The sequence below is a fragment of the Nilaparvata lugens genome, chromosome 7 (genome assembly GCF_014356525.2).
Source record: "Nilaparvata lugens isolate BPH chromosome 7, ASM1435652v1, whole genome shotgun sequence".
NCBI lineage: Eukaryota > Metazoa > Arthropoda > Insecta > Hemiptera > Delphacidae > Nilaparvata > Nilaparvata lugens.
Genome location: NC_052510.1, coordinates 34,015,930 through 34,030,158, shown reverse-complemented (window position 1 = coordinate 34,030,158; position 14,229 = coordinate 34,015,930). Strand labels below are relative to the sequence as shown.

At 34.8% G+C, this 14,229-nt stretch overlaps 1 protein-coding gene across 6 annotated transcripts in view; it reads left to right on the top strand.

Moving 5' to 3' along the window:
* LOC111054394 (HEAT repeat-containing protein 5B) overlaps positions 1 to 14,229 on the top strand; it is a 170,947-nt gene that overhangs the window by 16,072 nt on the left and 140,646 nt on the right. For all 6 annotated transcript variants that reach the window (XM_039432602.1, XM_039432598.1, XM_039432601.1 and 3 more), the window contains one exon: positions 9,366 to 9,507. In XM_039432602.1, the coding sequence (XP_039288536.1) occupies positions 9,379 to 9,507 (129 nt within the window). In that variant the 5' untranslated portion in view covers positions 9,366 to 9,378. Of the gene's footprint in view, positions 1 to 9,365; positions 9,508 to 14,229 lie in introns of those variants that run through there.

Sequence of the window (14,229 nt, the reverse complement as noted above, 5' to 3'; positions counted from 1 at the left end):
CTTTTCTTGTTCGTCACAATCACTGAACTGCATTAAGGGAGCAACGATCCCGCAGTATATGACACGTCAAATTTCCATGTAGAATGTAAAAGTTTGCAATGTCTGTACTCTGGAACATCTATTTGTCTTATGAATTCACCCTCAAGCTGTTGATCGCTTTCACGAGACAGAAAGAAAGAGAAATGAATTGATTGCATGTTGTAGTCTAACTTGGATTGTTAGTTTTTTGAGTCCACTCTCAAGTTTTTTCTTCATGAAAAGACCGATGGGAAAATGAATTGATTGCATGCTGTAATAAATCGAGATTACTCTTTTTCTCATACTGTTTTTATCATACAAAACATACTGTTTTCTCATACTGTTTTTCTCATACACTTTTTACATACTGTAATTGTCATTTATTGCCATAAATGACAATTATATCTTGTCAGGTGTTTCTACTTGTGGTGCCGCATCTTTTGAATAATATTGATGTGTTGGGACTTGGGAGTCGTACTCACGATTACAAAAATCCATCATCGGGATTTGTGAGGCCGAAAAAGTTTGCACTCATTTTCAAAAGTGTGGTTTTCGTTGCAGTCGTCGTTAAAGTTTTTTCTAAGTTCAGTAAAGTTTCGGCCATCATAAGGAAGGATAAAGTTGTAAGATTATATTCATTTCTTTTTATTATTGCAAACAAAAAGTTGTCGGAATTTTTCAACTGATCTTGTTAAAAAAGCTCTTAGAAATTATACGTGAGCTTATTTTCTTTCCACTTAAAACTTATCTCTCTAGGCTGTTGGTTTTCTGTTTGCTTTTCGTACGGTAAATATTATTTTTGTACTTTCCCTTGGACGATGCATTGTGGTGTGTGTACTAAGTAAGGCACTTTATATTTTTGTAGTGGAACTGAACTTGATCATCAAGTTTTCAATGGAAATTTAATCAAAGCTGTATGATTGCCTTAGAAGTGAATTCTTAATGTGTCTTATGTCGTTATGTGCTTTTCGGTTTTCTGTTGCTCTGGTACTATTTTCCCAGTTGCAAGAAAAAATCTTTTAGAAAGTGATAATCTACTTTATTTTAACGATCTTCATGACTGTATGTCTTACGAATATTACACATGAGGAAATTTATAGAAGGAATTGAATAAGATCTATTTTATTATAGGTACTTAGTTTTTCGAAAGTCAATCCTGACTGCTATTTCTCCAGTGGAGAGAGAGAATTCATGGTAATATTTCTTGACTATATTCCTGCTCTCTATAAATTCGACTGGAAATTTTTATTTTAAGTTGTTTCAAATATATCAATGATTGTGTCAAAATGAACAAATAAATGAATATGATATTGAATAATCATTATAGATATATGTCTATAATACATTATTATATTGTAGAAAGCATAACATCATTCGAAATGGTCCAACTTCAATATCTTGTCTATTGGTTATACTTGGTTATCCTTGGTTATCCTTGGTTATCCTTGGTTATACTTGCTCTTTAATGTCCTACTTGTTCATCAAATTATTATTTACTATAAAATATATTCAACGCATAATTATGAACGAAAAACGCATTTGATTACAAGTTATGCATGATAGTTATAATTTCTGGTTGAAGTTGTTGGGGTATAGTTATAATTTCTGGTTGAAGTTGTTGGGGTACTCGACACAATATTATAGAAGTAGGGTTAAGTTTAGTGAACATTATCAATATCAGTGATGCAGTGAAACTCTACTCATATAACTTAATCAATATTTGATTGATTGCGGAATTCCGTTCATCAAAGAGGTATTGTAGCTTATTTGATGTGATGGACTTGATGAAGTATTTGACCAAACTATCTATTGGCTACAGTACTATTGGAAGCTCCATTTCCTTCCTCCTTCTCAACTCAACTCGTGTTTCAAAAACCTTTGTCAAGGTTTTCGTTTCAGCTTCTGCTCCCATTTAAACATACTAATAAATAATGATGAGATAAATGAGTACATAGAAAATCTAAACTATCAAATTTACAAATTTACTCTCATATTCAACTCTAAACAGAAAAGTTTGCAGATTTTTCAAGTAGCCTACTCATTTACTTCATTTTTGTATTATTCATCTGTATTTTTTTGTATCTATTTATTATTTTGTATAAAGCACCATTTTGTTATCGTCACTCTCTCTAGGGGGAAAAGAGAGTGAGAATTTTAGGGTTGAGACAAATGATACCGCACAGATTATATTATTATTCTGGATTCCAGGATGCCATCATAAAAACAAATAAGCAAAATTTTTAACATTTTTACTACTTTATACGGAGTTGGTGAAAATTATGGAAAAGCTCAATATTTTTTTTTAAAGGGAAAATCGAAGATAGGTCTGATGTAGGATCCTATTAGAATTTGAAAAACAAACTTTTTTGTTGCTTCAAAATTTTGGAACCGCCATTTTGAATCCAATTTAGTTTTATTTTAATGGGAAGGGTGTTATATTATAATATCGGGGCACCGAGCTTCGCTCGTTATTTTTATTTATTGATAAACAGAACTCAGTTATCTAAAATGATCGTGTTATATTTCACAGCTGGCTATACGTCATCTTATTAATTTCGGGGATATGATATTTTGATTTTTCACATACTCACTTTTCACTATCCACAGCTGTTTCAGCCAAGGATGAATTATCCTTTTAATGTCGTTCAGCGAGTTTTCTCAACGATGAGTTCTAGTACAATCGAATCTTTATAATTATCATAAACCTACTATGTTCCAAATTTCGTGAAAATCGTTAGAGCCGTTTTCGAGATCCGTTAAACATAAACAACCATATATATATAAATACAGAAATTGCTCGCTTAATATAGTAGGATATGATTCCCATACAGAATTTCTTGAGAAAATGTTTGACGAAAACCGCACATCGATATCTCAAAGTTATTCACATTCGAAAATACCAAAATACAGGTATTTACTTTTTAGAGAGGATTTTTAATTTCCAGATAAAATAAATGAGTACATTAAAAGTTTGGCAGGTCAATTTTCTTTCAAAGTGTTGAATATGTAGATAAGTAGATGAGTAGATGCTACTATAAGTGTTGACTAACACTTGAAAAAGTCAAATTTGATAATTGAGAACTTTTTAGATTTCCTAGGTAGTTTAGTCATCTATTTCATTCTTGTATGATTTATCTGTATTTTTAAAAGTGAATAACTTTAAAACGGTTTTAGCTATCGATGTGTGGTTTTCGTCATTAATTTTCTCTTGAAATTATTCTGTATCGAAACCATGAATCATATGATCACTATCATTTATGACAACTGTTGTATCCATGTATCATATGACAACTAATTTTAAAAACATTTGGATTCAAAATAGCGGTTCCAAGATGGCAGTCCAAAATTTTGAAGCGACAGAAAAGTAGTTTTTATTATCAAGGAATAGGATCCCCAATTAGACCTATCGTCGAATTTCTCTTGTAAGAGGAATATTTTGCTGTTTCCATAATTTTCACCAACCCTTGTATGTATTTGATATTCTAGATAAATTTTCAGTTCTGAGTAATTTACTTATTCTATTTGATCACTCTTTCAATGAATAGATTCACTACTGGCCTCTCTATGCTTTTTGAATCTGATATTTCGCTGTACATTATTGTTGTCTTTTTGTAAAACACAAGGATCTCACAGCTTTGCTGCTGCTTTAATTGAGATAGCGCGCCTGCTCGTCGTCTCTCTTCCTATCTGTTCATTTGCCGCGCGAGCGAGCTCTGCTTTTGACAACTGATATTTACATATTCATAACAATGAGAATAGGAAGCGACAATAAAAAAGACAAGGAGTTGTCGTCGCTTAATTTCGAGCTTTTTGATGGGGGTTCGAGGAGTTTTTGTGCAGACGACGACACGAGAGCGAAAATGGAATGGCTCTCGCCTGCGAGATTCCGAAGAGCATAGCAGAGGCAAGCATCTTTGTAAGGGATGCTAGCAATCACTTGTTTTTCCCTGTTTTCCCTTGCAAGCTTTTCTTGTCCGCCGTTCTGGTAACACTGGCAAATATCACAACTCAGTCTGGCCTGTCTAGAATGCAATCTGCAGTTCTCGTCCATGCCGCGGGCTCACAGCTTGCTTATTGCATCTGAATTTCACTAGGTACTAAAATTATTATTTTTTCAACTTCTCGATTTACAATTAGCGTATGGCGTGTGATTCTTAGTCGGTATCATGACTTGTTCACCGGATTTTAAAAAATTTATTGTAGGATTAAATAGGGAGCATCATAGAAATAATCGGTGAGTAAATAATGTTCAACAGGCAATGCAATTTCTTTCAAGTCTTTTCCATTCATCAAACTTATTCAAAAGATTAGATTGACCTATAAATCGGTTTAATATTCTTCCATTTCTGGCTGATATTGATTGATTAATATTATCAACATCCAGATTATAATGATTGTTTTTCAAGATCATCTATATGGTCCACAGGTGAATTTGGCATTTTCTGAGTCCAACACCAATGTCAATGTTAACCTAAAAGACAAGTGGTCTAAATTGATTCAAACAACTTAATCAATCTTCGTTAATTAGAGTCATCCTATTCACGGAACAACTATAATTGGATTCAATCCATTCATATTGAAGTGTACTTCTTTCAGAAGCTATGATTGAAGTATTATCTACTTTGATTTTCAATTTTAATTTGTTGGGTTTGGGTTGCAACAATCTTCGTTGTTCTGATCCCGGATTAAAATTATAAATTGGAGCAACCCATCTTGAAGAGATTATTCATATTTCGTTATTGTAATTTTTATTCAATGAATGAATAAAAAATAAGTTTGGAAGAGTGAATAAATCACTGATGATTTGTTAATATTGAGTCAACTTCATTGAAGTGAATCACTTCATTGCTTTTAATAATGAAATGAGGAATCCATCTATTATGTAAATGCGAAATAGCACTCACTGACTGACTGACTCACTCACTCACTCACTGGCAGAACTAAAAATCTACCTGACCAAAAACGTTCAAATTTGGTAGGTATGTTCAGTTGGTCCTTTAGAGGCGCACTAAGAACGGATTTGGGAAAATTTCCAAAGATACGCCCAAAATCTGCGTTTTTCCAGCGTTTTTTAGCGTTTTCTCAGCTTTATCGAGAACAAATGAACAGAAAATGTTCAAATTTACTACAGAAGCTCAGCTGGGGTGTAATAATGTTGTGTTGGAAGGAATTTGAAATAACGCCAAAGATACACCCAAAATTAGCGTTTTTTCGCGTTTTCTCAGTTCTTTCATCACGTAATAGACAGAAAATGTTCTAATTTGGTTCAGAGGTTTAGCTAGGGTCTAAAAATTTAGTGATGAGGTGACTTTAATATTTCATCAAAGATACGCCCAAAATTAGCGTTTTTCCAACGTTTTCTCAGCTTTTCTGCGTTTTCTCAGTACTTTGACTTTATGATGGAATGAAGCATGCTCAAATAAAATGCAGACGAGCGAAGCGAGCCCGCTGATCTCATTTTCGGACGATACAGTCGGGGGTCAAGGGGGCGGAGCCTTCAAATAGGCTATTTGTACTAACAATAAAATGTATGTATTATTAGGTCAATGGATTAATCTAACTTCTTTTTCTTCTTGATATTGTCCTATTGAGATAACACATCAGAGACCACTGTTGAATACGGATCACAGAGAATACGGTACCAATTTTTACATATTATTGTCTTCACCATAAAAATATGGTTCAGTTTCTGAACTATTTGGAGTTTAAGTTGTACATTATACTTTTCGAGCAACAACTTCACTAGTTGAGATTAATGCGATTAATTTCTTCATAATTTGCTTCAGAATGTACTGCAGAAGACATTAATCGTGGTCTGTGAGCTTAGTTATTATAGAGTTTGTAGATATAGTAGGAAATAATTCTAATATAAAAAGTGGTGCAACTGTAGCGTGCAAGACTGTACGCTGAAAATTATGAGCAGTACAAACTTGCAAACTCTTCATTACATAAATTATTTTCTTTTGTTTCTAGGGTTTCTTTTTAGAATCGCGTTCCATGGATGCACTTGTCTATCTCATCTTGAATTTTAACCTTCTTAAACTCCCAGAAAATCATTTTATTTCAATAGCAGAAAAAAATGTGTAATTTGTTTCTTTAAAGTCTCATTTAAGCTACTCTCTAGCAATACATCCGTATCCTGAATTGATGAAATTGGGAAACTGGGAATTATTAAAAATGTGTGTGTGTGTGTGTGTGTGTGTGTGTGTGTGTGTGTGTGTGTGTGTGTGTGTGTGTGTGTGTGTGTGTGTGTGTGTGTGTGTGTGTGTGTGTGTGTGTGTGTGTGTGTGTGTGTGTGTGTGTGTGTGTGGTGTGTGTGTGTGTGTGTGTGTGGTGGTGTGTGTGTGTGTGTGGTGTGGTGTGTGTGTGGTGTGTGTGTGTGTGTGGTGTGTGTGTGTGTGTGTGTGATGCTGGTTATGAATGAATAATATGGTGGTCACTAATATGGTGGCGGCCAACTCGACATGTATGTAACATGTAAGCTTGACCTGGAAAGCACTCGTATACAATTTTGTTGGCGCAGATGTTCCGGACAAAGTTCAAAGTCTGTCGTGACAGCTCGACTTCTTTGGCTGTCATTGCTGTAAATGGAGCGTGCACGACACTTTAAAACGCAATAAGCCCCGTGCTTCTTCATCTGTTGAATGAGTTCGGAAGTGAGCTCATTTTATCTCATAAACTGAATAGAGCTTCCAACTTCGTTGAAAGCCAACGTAATCGTTTTCCGGTAATCTTCCAAACTTCAATTTCTGCTTTGAGATCCTATAGTCGTTTAACTCACATCCAACTTTACACTTTTCAACTAAGATTCGCTTTATATTTGATACGCTCTTATTGAAATTGAGCACAATTCAAGTGAAAATGGAAGGAAGGAAGGGGAGTTATTTCACCAATCAATTGAAAATTAATGGGATGACAATAATAATGTATCTAAAGTGCAAGGGAGGAAGATGATACTTGCCGATCAGTCAATGTAGATTCTCCTATATTAAACTAAAATCCAGTTCGATTCTGAAGACTTCTGCACACAGCAAATATTGGCAAGATGAACGCTGGTGGTAATGTGATGAATGCTGCTACTAAAAAATACTGAAATATTCGCCCAGTCATACCAGTAGTAAATTATAACATTTCCCCCAGCTAACATGCATTTCCTCTGTTCTTTGGCTGCTTTATACGCTTTGTGCATGATTCAGATGATTTGGAAGCACTTATTTTGATAACATTTCCCCCAGCTAACATGCATTTCCTCTGTTCTTCGGTTGCTTTATACGCTTTGTGCATGATTCAGATGATTTGGAAGCACTTATTTTGATTTTAGTTGAATTAATTGACAACTTGTAGTGGTTCTTCGTTTTAACTGGTAGAATTTCTGTTTCGGAAGTATATTGAAATTGTATGCTATTCAACTGAGTTATGGTAAACATAAAAATCTTTGATAATTATTTTTTAGGCCGAATTTTGATTGTCTCTCGACCGCCGCTTGGTAGTTGTCTTGTGAGTCAGTGTAATCATAGAGTAACAAAAACTATATACTTAGATTTACTTCATCTCTGGTTTAGCCACCGCTTTCAACTCTCAAGTAGGTTACTGTTACTAGTTGAGCTGAGCATTGAAGCGCTTTAGCATTAGCGCTGACAATAGAGCTTGGTTCGAGCTGAAACACAAAAATGGTTGGAACAGATAAGAAACATTTATGAAGTGTGAATGTTGAGGATAAGAGAAGAGACTCGGGTAAAGTGGGTGTAAACACATTGTTCAGTAATGCAAACATCTCATTTGTTTTTAGTGCCGGAATAAAAACTAATTAGGTCGTGATGTCGTGATACTCTATCTCAATGTTGTTTCTTGCATTTTGTATACATAATCAAAATTCACCTGAAATTCAAGTAGGTTTGTAGACCAGGTTAGTTGTGGAGGTATCTCAGGTGTTGCAGTTCAATTTGAATAGCCTACAGATTAGTCTTGGGACCGTCATTCATTGATGGAGTCTAACGAGCTGAATTTACAGTGCGATAAACCTTATTAGCGTAGAAGACATTGAATTGAATTCCGAGCACAGTAGTTGTCAATATATTGCAGTAAATATCGTCTAGCTGCCAAATGCAATCCATTCAAATCCGATTAGGTATTATGCATTGAATCCATTTGTCGTTATTATATTGCTTTGGATTCAATAGAGACTGGTCTCATTGTACGCTATCTATTTCAAACTAGTTGTCGACCGCTTTTAATCATGCAATTGAAACCAGAATGGCCATGAATTTAATTCTGTTGTGAGATACTGCATCAGTTGTTGATAACTAGGGAAAATCGGGGCTCTTTTTAGTAGAATAGTTTCATAAAATTACACTCCTCACATAACCGAGCGAAGTGAGGTATAGATTCAAGTCGACAGTTTCGCATTTCTCTATATGTATGTGTGTTCCGCATTTGCGGCGAAACGCGCCAACATTATATTTTCATGAAATTTGACAGGAATGTTCCTGTTTTTGTATTGGGCGTCGATGTATATGTTAGGTTTATTGAAATGTTGCATTTAAAGGATATAGAAAGGAAAGGAGCCTCCTCCATACCCCAATGATACCGTAAAAATCAGACTATAGAATTGCTCATCATGAATCAGCTGTCGAGTGGATTATTAATTTGCATGCAATGACGCATGCAATGGCGCATGCAATCAGCTCTCAGTAACATAACATTTTCTGTCGACTTTTCTCTGATTTCAACTGTGGCAGCCCATTTAACAGTAGGCTATAGTATGTCTTGTAGGGAATTGGCTTTTGATGATAGTTGTTAACATCAGATGATTAGCATTGTTTATACACCAACCCAAACAACTATTAGCCGTTTTCACACTGATATGTCACCGACACAACAGGACAGGATAAAATCTATTCTTATGGACATTATTAGAGGAGGCTGTGGTTTATAATTGCGCGAGGTCAACCGTAGTGTTCATAGAACTACTAGTGATGTACGTGAATTGAATATTATATTTTCGAAACCTTACAACTATTTTAATCTGTAATATTGTAGATCACATTCAGGTAACTCAGAAGCTACCCAAAATTTTTCATCTAATCATCTCTTTTCATCCATAATATCATCTACTTTGAAGCCCAGAGCTTAAGTGATTGGTTTATGAAAGGTATAATTCGCAGCTAGAGAAACAAATTGTCTATTGAATTAGGTCTATTGTATGTTGAGATGAATGTGTCGATATTCATAATTATAATTATTTTTGTATTGTAATTACAATGATTTTTATAATTCTAAAATTGTTGGTGTTTATAATGTTTATGAATATAATAGGTTAAATACCTAATTAATTTGTTGTATTTCAGACTGGGAAGTGTAATGATGGAGCTTAGCCACAGTCTGACTTTGAACGAGGAAGCCCTCAAGCAGATCCCAGAGGCCAAGCGACCCGTCTTCATATTTGAGTGGCTTCGCTTTCTTGACAAGGTCCTAGTCGCTGCACAAAAGGTGATAATTCATTATAATTCATCAGTCACTCAAATTAGTATACTTGAAAAGTGAAATAAAGCTCTCTATGGAGTTGAAATAGGTTATATTTCATAGAAGAAACAAGGTTTCAGGAGGTTGTAATCTTTGAAATAGAGATCAGAAAAAATATATGTATTCATTATCATCAATTTCCTTTCTAATTCCATTATTAAATTATAATATATTGTCACTTTTGTGTCATTACTGCTGTGGCTGCAAGCTAGTTTATGTAGAGGTGCGTACAGATTTACGCGCCGCGAACATGAGCAATTCACTTTTAATCAGCTGATGCCAAGCTTTTTATATCTGTATCTTACCGTTTTTGTAAAAATGCAGATATAGTCAGCTGATTAAAAGTGAATTGCTCATGTTCGCGGCGCGTATATCTGTACGCACCTTAGGCCTGTCAATATTATTACGAAATTAGGCTACTGGGGCCGGTTTCCGAGCTCGGGATTTAGCTAATTTCTAGACTTCAAACAGCTGGAGAGTCAGAAAATTGGCTTTCCAAAACGGGGCGTAGTCGTAGTATTCTCTCATTTCTATGTATTGGAAACGTTTTCCCTTGACGAAATGAAACATTCCTAAATAATTCAAAATAGCTGAACCTTTTTTCTCTTTATCTAAAAACTCTTTAAACTCTAAAACTCTTTATTTAATTTTGTGTTCAATTTTCTAGTTTTTCGAAATTTAATTTAAACGTGGACTACGACTACGACCCGTTTCGGAAAACCAATTTTCTGACTCCAGCGGTTCAAAGTCTAGAACTTAGCTAAATCCCGACCTCCGAAACCGGCCCTAGAGAAGATATCTAATGATGAAACAGCCGTCTAATTTTAAGGCTGATAGGCCTAATCGTCTATTTTGCTGAACACCGATTGACGGTCGATAATGTGAAAACAAATGAAATAATAATGGATAATGTATTTTTGAAAAATGTTATAAATTATTGTTCAATAGAACACTTGGAAAACATCTCATTTACTCATGAATAAATTGATCGAAGTAAGTGCTCCAATCAGATTACTTTCGATATCACCACGAGCATGTATTTTTGTTAATCCGTCAACCAGAATAACATTCGAAGAGATAAATAGCAGAGAAAATGTTGTGTACTTGGATTCCGTCTGAAAACATGAAACGGCACAAGGAGTCTTTTCGCAAGATCTAATGAAAGTTGGCGAGCGGCTTTCATTTCCCTGCCTTTCTTCAAGTCAAGCAAATATTTTTCTCCTCAATTATCCACCACGTATGACAGCCAGTGTGTCATTTGTCAACGGCTTGTTTCCAACCACACTGTCCCACTTCTGCTCTTCAGTCCCCGAAACAGACATTTTGACATTTCAAGCCTGTCGCTCACCCTTTCACTTGGCAAGGGATAACAAGACGCCCTTCTTTCTTCCTTTCAGCCCAATTTTTGCCCTTTACCTGATTCTCTTCTTACCTTTTTCATTTGCTTTTTCCGTCGTAATGGGAAAATCGATTAGTTGGAGACGTCTAATTTGAATGCTGGCTTGTAGCGTTTATCAGCGGCTCGATCTTTGTAATTTTCAAATCGCATTGAGTAGCTCCCAAGATGCTCTCCATTCAATTTGGGGTAATTATTTTGGTCTGTGACTGTATTGATTTTCAGTAATTTGTAGCCCAGAATTTACAAGCTTTATCCTGATGTTCATCTATTGGAGCTCTAATTCCTTTCAGAAGATATTGCAATTTCGCGTGTAATTCGTTAAATTGGGTGATTATCCCAATTGTGTGTTATATTGTGTGACTATATTCTCCAAAATTTGTGTTAGAAATAGAAAGGCCTATGCCTGATTCTTCCATTACGTATTTTCGTTATTAAATGAAATGAATTACTGTATTATTGTGCAATTGAGTAGTGTCTTCAATCCCAGCTGTAAATTCTGTTGTTATTGTTGTAAATTATACGGATGTATGACGAATACTAATTTGAAAGCAAAAGGACAATCGTGCTATTTGAAGTATAGCTTTTGTGAATCTCCACTTGAATAGCATTAGTTTATCTCATGGCATTATCATGCATTTACTGCTCTTCAAGAGATCTATTTAATTAATGCACGACACTGGAATGAATATGTATGAAACATAGACGGCAGAAAGCGTAAGACTAGAATGATAATGTATTACCGGACCCGACCTGACTCGAGTCAAGTTGCTGCTCAGTAGCAAATGCAGTTATTAATCGTCACAAAACTTGTTCAAATTTTGTACTCAGTACAATCTTACTGAATGGTGAATGGTATCAGTAATTTATGTAGTCTGATGATTTCATGCAAAATTTTATTACAGTCGTCACATTTTCATAACATTTATCTAGTTCTTCCTGGTTCCTATTTGAAACTTTTTATTTCGTTTTCTTTCTTGTAAATCACATATTATTATGTCAAGTGTCATTGGACCAAGAGCAAACGGCTTGACATAGAATGGCAACAAAACTATACACAGTTTGAGTGTAAAGTACGTGACGCAACTTAACAGGCATTATAATTCATTATAAAAAATTAAGCCTCATGTCTTGCAAATCGGTTCCTAACAATAACTTCATATACTCAATCATTTTCGCAAACTATTCGTGAATAGAGTAGCCTACGGACTCGACTACGAATCAATCTTATTCGATTCCAACTTTGAAAAAATATAGTCTGTTATATTAATTTTCTTCCATATTTAATATTTCATCCACTTCCACATCCTTTCCAATGAAAATATAAAAAGTAAAATTCATAGTTGACATGTATTGTAATCACACACAACTTTCAGAAGTAGTACATTTGAATGGATAACCCTTGTAATCCTTTGGAAACATATTATTTCCCCCTTCAGACCAGATATTCAATAGTTATTTGTATATCTAGAGTGAAAAATCAAATTTATTCTATTTTTAGCATAATAAATTAGAAGATAGATAATTAATCTGGCACTAACTATTATTGACTGACCGGACTAAATCAAGATGCCCACACGAGACTTGATTTTTAATGAGAGGGTGATTTTGAGTCCTACAGTTTTAATTTCAAACTGACCGATTACGTTTATAGATTTAACAGGGAGATTCTGTCCATACAATCAAGAGCCAACTCCCTTTCCTGTGACTAGTCAGCATAATTGTATTTCTCTAAAGTATTCTGGCTAATGACCGGCTTCATTCTCTGATAAATGCATTAAACTGTTGAATTTTACATTTGGAACAGAAGTGTTGGTCAAGTGCAGGCTGCAGAACAGCTCTTGCTGTTAGTAGCCTTATTTGGAATCTCTCTGATTCTCTGAACGGTTGTCTAATTCGATTAGTGTGCATGGCGCATGGCAGCACCCCTTTCTGATTTCATCTTCCTACAACCAATCCAATTAAACACACTTCAATAAAGTAACAGATCATCTGGAAAATTCAACTGTTTCCATGATTCTTATAGAAATCGTGAGAATTTCAATAAGTTTCATCGAGTTACTCAAAAGCTAATTAATATACAGTATTTAATTCAACTATCTACCCTAATTTTGCACATTATCGTTATAGTCAAAGAACATTACCGTTTTGTGCAAAGAATTTTTGTTCATTTTTCCTTCTTTAAACTTCGGCAACACCCTATTATTCCTCCTTAAAAAATGTAAAAGTATGGATGCTCTGTAAAATATTGATTTGTTGACTAAGTTTACATATTGATCAGGTGTACATGAATTGAATCTATAAAATTGAGAAATAATTCTACTCGAATCGAAGTAAAAATTCACCGTACTTGAAAATTAAATCATTAATATGGTTGTTTGCACAATTATAATTGATTAGAAAAGTGGCTATGGATCTTTGACCTTCAAGACTCATGTTTATGTAGTAAATTTTTATTCGCATTTATTTTAATGATTGAGGTCGTTTTACATAATTAAGGCCAGCTTCAATCCTCCAATTTACTGTCAGCTTTGTCAGCATAATTTCATTATGTGTTGATGCTATGAATTTTGGTATCAAGTGTGCCATCGATATCTCAAAATTTTCATTTTTTTTTAAATGTTGCACAATTCATTCTCGGAGTACATTTGTATAGAATCAATCAATATAGCAATACCAAGTTGCTTCAAATCATTTCTAAATGTCCTATGCTATCTCTCTACAAATTTTTAAATGTCCATAGGCAACTGTTATGTTGTATGATTCATTTTAATAGAGTGCAGATGAATTTCTATTTTCATGGAATCAAGTGAAATTACCGATAGAATTAGCAGGTGGGCCAGGGCTGCCAGGGCTGAAACGCAGCAGAAATCCTTCCGAAATTGCTTACCAGTTTGGCATTTGCTCTGCTCTGCTCTGCTCTGCTGTCCCCAAGGGATTGTGTAGCGTAGCAGGTGCTTCTAACATCCCATCTTTTATAGTTTGCGTATGTACAGCTCGGCCAATCTCTCTTATGCTATTTCACGTCTTACATCTTCTTCTCACTCTCTTCTACTTTTAAACATTTCCTCTTCTTGTCCATTCTTCATCCTCATGCCACCTACTTTCTCATGCAACAGTTTTCAATCTGCCAGAAACAATCTGTCTCATTTCCGCTCTGTTATCCGTTGAATATCCAACTTTCCATATCCAACAATATCGTTGTTATCCAACTACAACGCATTGAGAAATAATTTTCTTCAATCAAGTTTTTCTTTCAATCCAAGTAATTAGAATTTTCTTCTTGTCAAGTT